This window comes from Pongo abelii, chromosome 6 (assembly GCF_028885655.2).
Source record: "Pongo abelii isolate AG06213 chromosome 6, NHGRI_mPonAbe1-v2.0_pri, whole genome shotgun sequence".
NCBI lineage: Eukaryota > Metazoa > Chordata > Mammalia > Primates > Hominidae > Pongo > Pongo abelii.
In genome coordinates this window covers 119538913-119548879 of record NC_071991.2, presented here as the reverse complement: position 1 = coordinate 119548879, position 9967 = coordinate 119538913, and the positions used below count along the sequence as shown (strand labels likewise).

Below are 9967 nucleotides of genomic sequence, written 5' to 3'. Positions count from 1 at the left end.
AGCATGGGGGAAACTGCCCCCATGATTCAATTACCTCCACTTGGGTCTCTCCCTTGGATTATGGGGATTACAATTCAAGATGAGATCTGAGTGGGGACAGAAAGCCTAACCATATCAGGCCTGCAGCTGCATCCATGTTGCTGCAAAGGGCAGGATTTCACTCTTTTTATGACTCCTTTGTATTTCTTGTTGTATATGCACCACATTTTCTTTATCTAATCCACTGTTGGTGGGCACCTAGGTTGATTCCATGTCTTTGATATTGTGAATAGTGTTGCAGTGAATGTGTGAGTGCATGTGTCTTTTGGTAGAATGATTTATTTTCTTTTGGATATATACCCAGTAATGGGATTTCTGAGTTAAATGGTGGCTCTGTTTTAGGTTCTTTGAGAAATCTCCAAACTGTTTTCCACACTGACTGAACTACTTTCCACTCCCACCAAAAGTGTGTAAGCAGTCCCTTTTCTCTACAGTCTCGCCAACATGTGTTGTTTTTTGACTTTTTTAATAATATCCATCCTGACTGGTGTGAGGTGGTATTTCATTGTGGTTTTGTTTTGTATTTCTCTGATGATTAGTGATGTGGAACATTTTTTTCATGTTTGTTAGCTTCTTGTATGTCTTCTTTTGAGATGTGTCTGTTCTTGTCTTTGGCCCATTTTTTAATGCGGTTGCTTCTTCTTTTTCAATTTTTTAAGTTTTTTTAATAGATTCTGGATATCAGAACTTTGTCAGATGTAACTTTTTTGTTATTAATTTATAACATAATTGCATTGTCATAAGAAAATATAGTCTGATACCAATTTTTTAAGTTTTTTTGACTTAAAAGTCAAAAACCTTGCTTGTGGCCATTTTTTTTTAAATTGTTTCCTATGTGCTAGAGAAGACTTTGCATTCTCTATGTTTTAGGTGGAGGGTTCTGTACATGTATAGCCTATTTCATTGTTCAAATCTTTTCTATCCATTGGCCTTTCAATAACAGAGAGAGCTGTGTTGACATCTCTCACTTTAACGGTGATTGTCCATTTCCTCTCTCTTTTTTTTTTGCAATTTTATAACTTTATTTGATGTATTTGATGATCAGCGATTAGTTCTCATCCACATTGACTGTCTGTAGATTTGTGAAAGTGGTAACAGGTGTGTAGGTAACCAAAATATAGAGCTTATTTGGTGAATCTTCAACCTCATTACGTTTTCTGGACAACCACACACGGATGCGGTATGGGTCACACCTTATTCCTTTGGTCCAGACCGCTTTGTTGCACCTGGTATCAATGCGCACATCTGGAGTTCCCATCTCCTTCATGGCAACTTGCCGAATCTCTTTGGTTTCCCAAGGGCCACGCTTCTTGAAGCCCACTCCATGGATGCCCTTGTGAATATTGATGGTGTATTCTCGGGTCACCACCTCGTTGATGGCAGAATGGCCCTTTTTCTTCTGGCCACCCTTCTTTGCGGGAGCCATTCTCCCTGGTCAAAGTTGAAAAGCTGTCTATTTCTTATTATAGTTTTAATTACCTTTTCCATGAGGATTTTGAAGCTATTTAACTATATGTATACAAAGTTAAATGTTTAAACCACCTTCATTAATTGAACTTCTCATCTTTACATAGTGATTTTTAAAAAAATAAATCACAAATAAAGCTTTTCTTTTGTCTTAAATTAAAAGAGCTGATACTAAAACAGCTGTCCAGGTTGTCTGATTATTAGAACAGCTATCCAGGTTGTCTTTTGTTGTTATTTTTTGCCTGTATAGTACTGAAATATTTTACCGGTTTCTACCACATAACTTTTTGCTTTATATTTGTCTCATTTATTTTTCTTTTTTTCTTTCCCTTTGGCTTATTTTGCTTTTGGGTTTTTTTATCACATATTTTTTCTCTACTAATTTGGAAGTTATATATCTTATTTCTATTTTATTGGTTAATACCTTTAAAATTTTATAGTGTACTTTTAACAAAGTCCAAAATTAATTAATTCCTAATCCCCATTTGAAACCAGGATCTTAATTCTAATCACATCTTAATTCTAATCAATACTTCCTTAGATTTATCTACAATTATATATTTTTTTCAATTTTCTTTCCTTCTTGCATTCAAATCTTCTTTTCTGGGCTTCTTTTCCTTCCTCCTGAGTTACATCTTTAGGAATTTCCCTAGTGGAGATCTGTCACTATGTGCTCATTTTTTCTTTATCTTCCCACAAAGATGAGACCAGGGGCAGGCATTTTTTTGAGAAACTTCTGAGGTTTCTACAAATCCAGGTTGTATTTTTTTTCTCAATAAACTCTGCATATATTATTCTATTGTTCTCCAGCATCCATTGTTACTGCTAGTTTATTCATCTGTTCTTCCTCCCTAGCTGTTTGACAATTACACAGCTTTCAGTTGAAAATGTTCAGGCCAGGCATGGTGGTCTGTGCTTGTAATCCCAGCTACTCTGGAGGCTGAGGTGGAAGAATCGGTTGAGGTATGATACCACCACTACGCTTCAGCCTGGGTGGCAGTGTGAGAACTTGTCTCTAAAAATTTTTTTTTTAAAAAAAGAAAAAAATATGTGGTTCAATCTTCTTGTTCTCAGTTTCATTATAACATTTTAGGTATGAATTTCTATACAATTGGCTTTGGTTTTATTGGGTTTTTAAAATACGATGCTTGATATCCTTTATCAGTTCTGAAAAAAATGTAATTACCTCTTGGTGAGTCATCACCTTTTCTCCATATTCTCTATTGTCTTTTTCTTAGACTGCATTTAGGCCACCATATTTGAAATTTCTTATCTCTTAAATTTCCTTTTATATTTTCCTTATTCTTTCTCATTGTCTTGGAATCTGCTCTCTCCTTTGATTCTTTAATTCTCTGTCAAATGTGTTTGATATGTTGCTAACCAATCCCCTGAGGTATTATTATTATTGTTGTTGTTCTTATTGGTAAATGTTTAAGTTAACTGTTAATATTTTAAGTTCTCAGGTTTGGTGATGAGCTGAAGTTTGGTAATGAATTTCCAAGTGTTCATTATATTTTAAAGATAAAATAAAACAGGACACTCTTGGGTAAATGACTCTACTATGTCATAATTCAAGGGTCATGGTTAAGCCAGTTTTATGCACCTAATTTCCATTTAAAAATAAGTTTCAAATAGTCTCAAATTTTATTTTATTTTTTTAAGAGATGGGCACACTCTGTTGCCCAGGCTGGAGTGTAGGGGTGTGGCCATGACTCACTGCAGCCTATAACTCCTGAGCTCAAGTGATCCTCCCACCTCAGCCTCCCAAGTAGCTGGGACTACCATCATCATGCCCAGCTAATTTTTAACTTTTTTTGTAGAGATGGGATCTTGCTTTATTGTCCAGGCTGGTCTTGAACTCCTTGGCTCAAGCAATCCTCCCACCATGTCCTCCCAAAGTGCTGGGATTACAGTCATGAGTCACCACCCCTGGCCTATTTTTTAAGTATTTTCCATCTAGTAATTATGTCTCACATATCTTAACCTATGAAGCCCTTAATTGTTTCAATCTGTTGTTTGTTTCTAATGTTGTCACTCATGTGGCTTGTACATAAAAATGAAAAAATTGGTAAACTAGACCACATTAAAATCAAGAACTTCTATTTATTTAAAAAAGACATTAAGGAAGTAAAAGACAAGGTTCAGAGGGAAAAAATTTACTTCCATATGTCTGATAAAGACATCCAAAGTACAACATATTTAAAAAATAGCCAGGTGTGGTGGCTCACTCCTGTAATCCCAGCACTTTGAGAAGCCGAGGTGGGCAGAACACCTGAGGTCAAGAGTTTGAGACCAGCCTGGCCAACCATGGCCAACATGGTAAAACCCTGTCTCTAGTAAAAATCCAAAAGTTAGCCAGGCGTGGTGGCGTGCACCTGTAATCCCAGCTGTTTGGGTGGCTGAGGCAAGAGAATCACTTGAACCCGGGAGGTGGAGGTTGCAGTGACCTGAGATCGCACCACTGCACTCCAGCCTGGGTAACAGAAGGAGACTCCATCTCAAACCAAAACAAAACAAATCTACAAATCAATGAGAAAATGATCAACTAATAGACAATTGAACAAATAAGTTAAACAGGTACTTCACGAAAGAGGATATCCAAATGGTCAATAAGCCTATAATAAGGTGCTCAAGATCATTCCAACTCAGAGATACTAAAATTAAACAATTAATTCAGAAGTCAGAATACTGATTACCTTTAAGAAGGTGGTAGTGACTGGGAGAAAGAACAAGGGAGTGGGCTTCTGGAAAACTGCTTCTAGTTCTTGATTTGGTTATGCGGGTGTGTTTATATTTAAAGAATTTATTGAGCTATTGAGCTACGTGTGGTTATTGAGTTACATTTATGACTTGTGTGTTTTACTATATGTATTTCTCAATAAGAAACTTACTTGAAAAAATGACCTGCATATTCTTGACTCCAAGGTATGATATTAGCACATTTAACATTTGGTTTCAATTTTTATATGGCTCAAATTGAGCATTGTGGGTTATATTCCATCTCACATTCATTCTTTGCTAGGTAGTGTACTAAACATGTTATATTCATTATCTTACTATATCTTCACAATAATCCTGTAAATTAGAAATTAGGTCCATTTTGTATACGAAGAATTAAACTCAGAGACACTAAATCATTTGCCCCAAATCACACAACTAGTTATCCTGCTCTAGCAGTAGTTATCTACAAATTAATTTTTAGAACACAAGCAGTTTGTGGATTGGAGTCTTGCCTTATGCCTATTTGGAAAAAATGAGAGGGAAGAGAATGCTGATGACAAATCACAATTGGATGGTCATGGAGACACAGATAAGTCACTTAATGGGTGTCTGTACTTACTAGCTATAATATAAAATACCTTTGACAAGCAGAGGAGTACTTATTTTTCTCTCCTTGAGTTTTAGAGCTTCGAAAAATGAGAGGAAAGTCCTAAATAACTACTAATAATGATAAATATTTCACTTGGACATGCTCACTTTGAATTGCTTTCTGAGTAAAAAACCTGGAAAATGAACATTACTCTGCACATGTTGTTTGTTGAGCAAAGACTTCCATCCAACAACTAGGCTTCTGAGGCTGTGATAAATAATTGCTACTGTTTGTATTTTGAAGTCTTATACAGAGAGGCAAAATGCCTAACACTCCAAAGGGATTCTCTTTCTACTAGGAAACATATTGTCTGACATTACATTAAATAGCTTGAAAATACTGTATCCACTGATGCACAGTTGTTGTTAAAGTATCTTAGAATCAATGAAAGAAATTAATAAATAAAAAACCCAGTCTTAAGACTGTCTCCTGGTTTTCTAGCAAAGAAAAATAAATTAGCACTCTCAGCAGGGGGAAAGCAGTAGATTGCGTGGAACTCGTTTGAAAAAGGAGAACTCCACTCTCAATGTTAATTTAATTTAAGTGAAGTTCTGGAGAAGTCATTTATCACCTTATTATGCATGTACCTTGGATAATATTTATGCTTCGATATAAGCTTTTAATAAAATATGTTACTATCTCTGGAATACCAATTCAGAACTGGTTAATATGGGAAACATCTGAAGGAAAAGTTTGATAAGAGTTTGGTATAACCCTTTCACATGTCATCTTAGGGACTATTCCATTAGTGTTATGGTCAAAAACTGCAAACGAGGAATCTTTGATGTATTTGTCCTACCCTTGTGTTATTTATGATGCCCTGAGCTTTTCTTGCATTCCCCAAATGCATGCTGTTATCCCTACACTGACTCTGTTTTCAGCAGTCATTAATTTGGATGCTCAGATGATGTAAAAAGAAGACTAAAGCTGATTTGCCATGCAGAATCTGAGCAATAATGCTGATGACAACATGAACAAGGGTTTAAATATTCTTAGTTTAGCTCCAGAATGAATGTGCTGAGCAAATAATCATATCAGAAATTGAAAACCCCTCCACATTCTTATCATTGTTTGTTTCACCCCTGACTGGGACTTGCTGTTGTTGGGATGCCTCTCCTGTCTTGCTCTCTTCAAGAACTTGGGAGCACTCAGCTCCATGGTGCTCTTTGCTTAAGCACAGGGATCTAGTCTTTGCTAGACATCTTACTGCTTTAGTCTCCTCTCTCATGTAAATTGTGCTCCCAGAAACCACGTCATCATAATACTCTCAATCAATAGATCAGATTATCAAACTTACTTCCATATTTTATAGGAAAAAGGTGAAAACCAAATATTACATTTGAAGACTAAAGGGACTGTTTATGTTTACTATATACAAAAATAACAGAAGACTGGCCAGATGCAGTGGTTCATGCCTATAATCCTAGAACTTTGGGAGACTGAGGCAGGTGGATCGCCTGAGGTCAGGAATTTGAGACTAGCCTGGCCAACATGGTGAAAACCCATCTCTACTAAAAATACAAAAATTAGTTGGGTGTGGTGGTGCTCACCTGTAGTCCCATACTTAGGAGGCTGAGGCATGAGAACGGCTTGAAACTGGGAGGCAGAGGTTGCAGTTAGCCAAGATTGCACCACTGCACTCCAGTCTGGGTGATGGAATGAGACTCTGTCACAAATAATAATAATAATAATAATAAAAATAATAATAATCGAAGACAAATAATAGAAGACAAAGAGAAGGTTGTGACATTGCTGCCAGAAGCACAGTTTAACAGTCAAGAGGGACTTAGACCGCCTAGGTTTAGGTCTCAATACCTCCACTCATTGGCAGTGAGACCTCGGGGGAAGTTACTTAACTCTTTAATTCTCAAAGTTATCATCTATAAAGAATAATAACTAACTATTGGGAATGATGTAAGGATGAAAAGCAATCCTACAGGTAAAATGCTTACTAATTATAGTAATGTGCTTGGCACATTTTTTTAAGTGCCCAATAAACATATTAGTTAGTTTTCTTTTCTTTTTTTAAAGTTAGATACATTTTAAGGCCTGTTTAGCAGCCCTCTCCCTTCATCTGAGGGGGCACATGACTTTGGCACATGATTCAGGCCCAGTCAATCAGAGTGTCCAATCCTGGGCCAAAGTGATTAATTTAGGTTGGGCAAGTGACTAAGGGGCTCCATTATTCTGCATCTTTTTTTTCCCCCATTAACCAATGTAGTTGCTTTATACAGCTTTTATCATTAATAAGTTACTTACTATATGCCATAGTGATGAATAATTAGCTTATATTTTTATAGAAAATTCTGGTAAATAACAGTGAAGTAATGTATCAAATTTTATAGGTTAAAATGACAGAATGGAAAAGCAGGTCCAGGATTAAATGAACGTTAGTTTCTTAAGACACTAATAATTATATGAATTTATATAATTCCTTTTGTTTTATTTTTTAAGCTGGTTTGAGTCAGAGTTCTGACTCTTACTGATAGAAGAGTCCTGACCAATATTAATAAATGGTAGTTGTAGTTTATGTCTAGAGACATTCTTCGATGTGCACTGGGAACAGTGCCCAGAGCAGCTTAATCACAGAGGGGTGAAAATAAGCTGAGGGACAGATTTGAGTTTTTAATAAAACCAGATAAACTGACAAGTTTGGGCACTTCAAATCGGAATTGATAGTGTTTTCCTTGAGATTTTAATAACTTTCACAAATCAGGTATAGCAAATATCAAATGCCAGGATGCCAGGATAATTAATAATAGAGGTAAGACATTGCAACTCCTTCCTTTTATTGGAAAAGAGCTGCTCCCTGCCCCTCTTCCCTTGCGGCAGGCCTCAGATATTATGGGAAAGTGTCCTCTTTGACACAACGTGAAATTCATCATTTCAGCATTCCCCAGTGTTCCTGACAAAAGTTTTAAAAATTCTGTCTCACAATGAACTCTAATGTAGTGTTTGACCGTTCCTTAATTTGAGATCTTGTTCATTTTTTTGCATCTAAAGTTTTAAAGAAAAATATAACTTCTAATTCCAGTTTTTAAAAATTCAGTGGTAAAGCAGTTTGGGCTGATGAACTGATGGACTTGCATGAAGAATTTTAAACCTCCTAAATTTTATTAATGTCATCTTTCACCCACTGGTGATCATCTTCATCTAATCTTAGCTTTTAGTACTTCATTCTGAAAACAGTGCTTGCAGGATACCTGATGTCTTGATGATCAAGAGACTGGTCAGTGACATTTAGCAATTGTGACTTTACCCTTTACCAAGTTTTCTGTTACAGTCACGCCCATGTGGTTTCATTGGTCATTCCAATATCTAGTCCGTTCATATTTTTTTATCTAGGACAGAAACTTGCCTGTATTAGAAAATGCTATAAATAGCAGTGGGCTGTGGGCTTCTCACTGCCTTTTGAGTAAATAATCTTTTTTAATAAAAAGATTGTGTAATTTAAAGATCACATTATAACGACTCACTTTAGTCTTTAATATCACCAGTGTTCAGAGATGGAGTTAACAGTGAGATCTGGATAAAAAAGATACACAATTCTGTTTTTCATCTCTTCCCCTTGGCAATACTTCCTGAGAACAGTGTGAATGAAATTCCAAGAGTAAATAACCAATAGCATCATATACTTTCCAACATGCTGTGAACTAGTGAGTGAAGAAAATTAGAGCTCCAATGGTTTCCTGTGAAGGATTTAATAAATTATTTTCTAGTACAAAAATGAGGTTGAAATAGCTGTCATTGCATTCTTATACTTGTACCAGGTTCAGAACTATAACAAAAATCCAAAATTATGAAGGTATTCACATTTACAGAATACATTTAAATATGACTAAATATAATTTTAATTATAATTAACATGTATTGGATAGTTACTATTTTCCAAGTACTGAGTTGAGTGCTTTATAGCTTAAATGAGTGAGTTAGCTCATGTAATTCTCGTAATAATCTGTATGTGGTAGGTACTATGAGGGTTCCATCCCTGTTCTGCTGACTTCAGAACCTGGGCTTGTCTTAGCAATGCTATTTTATGGAACTATTACATTTCTTCATTTGCTTTTCTCCTCTACAGATACCCACATATTTATCATGTCCCACAACTAAACACAAGTTTTAAAAAATTGTTCTGCAAATACCCACACATTTATTTTTATTTTTTAACTTTTTATTTTGAAACAATTACAGATACACAGTAAGCTGTGCCACAAAATACACAGAGATACCATGCACACTTCACCCAGCTTCCACCAGTGGTGACATCTTGCGTAACTAAGGTAACACTATCAAAATCAATAAATTGACGTTGGTACCTTCCACATAACTAATTCTGATTTCACCAGTTTTACAAGCACTCTTTGTGTGCTATAGTTTGTTATAGGTTTGTAATGCTTTCCAACAAATGAAAGCTCCTTGTTTTATCTAGGCAAATATTCCAGTCTTTTTTTTTATAGTTCTTTCATTACTTCTTTACAAAGTGCTTCCCCACCCCCAAATTATAACAGTATATTTTCAATATTTTCTTTTAGTATCTTAGTTCTTTTAGAGTTTACTTTTGCATATAGTGTGAAGCAGAATCTAATTTAGTTTTTTTCCGCAAAATGTATCATCAGGTTGTGATAACACTATTTATTGAATAGTCAATCCTTTCCTACTGATTAGAATGCCACTTTTATCATATACATTCATCTTTTTTTCTTCTGTATTTTGTTATATTTTTCTTTTTGTCAGTGACTGCATCAATACTATGCAATTTAGATGTAATTTTCAAAAGTGTGTAGTTATTGTACTTTTAGCAAGAAAATCACACTCATGCAAGACAACAGAGCACAAATAATTTCTTCTTTCTCTAAATTCAAGTGTGCTCTTGTGCTGGGCCCAAACTCAAAAGCTTCTGGACACCATGCAGGTATCATAAATGTATGATAAAGTCAGTGGTAAGTCAACGAAGATTGCTTTTTATCATAAATAGGTGATTACATGATGCTCCTGAAAGCATGTCAATTCAATATTTTAACATATTTTTCTGTCCAAACAAGTCTGTGGTCTCTAAATGTCCACCTCCAGTCTAGTGGAAATAATTCTGTA

At 35.5% G+C, this 9967-nt stretch overlaps 1 protein-coding gene across 1 annotated transcript; it reads right to left on the bottom strand.

The window, feature by feature from the left end:
* Positions 1-1042: 1042 nt before the first annotated feature.
* On the bottom strand, positions 1043-1468 carry LOC100459897 (large ribosomal subunit protein eL31-like). Its single transcript, XM_054559720.2, has one exon. It carries the CDS (start codon positions 1463-1465, stop codon positions 1088-1090), a length of 378 nt encoding a protein of 125 aa, XP_054415695.1. The 5' UTR covers positions 1466-1468; the 3' UTR covers positions 1043-1087.
* Positions 1469-9967: the final 8499 nt, after the last annotated feature.

Excerpts from the sequence above, each read along its gene's own strand:
- LOC100459897 (XM_054559720.2), bottom strand. The coding sequence starts at position 1,465 with ATGGCTCCCGCAAAGAAGGGTGGCCAGAAGAAAAAGGGCCATTCTGCC.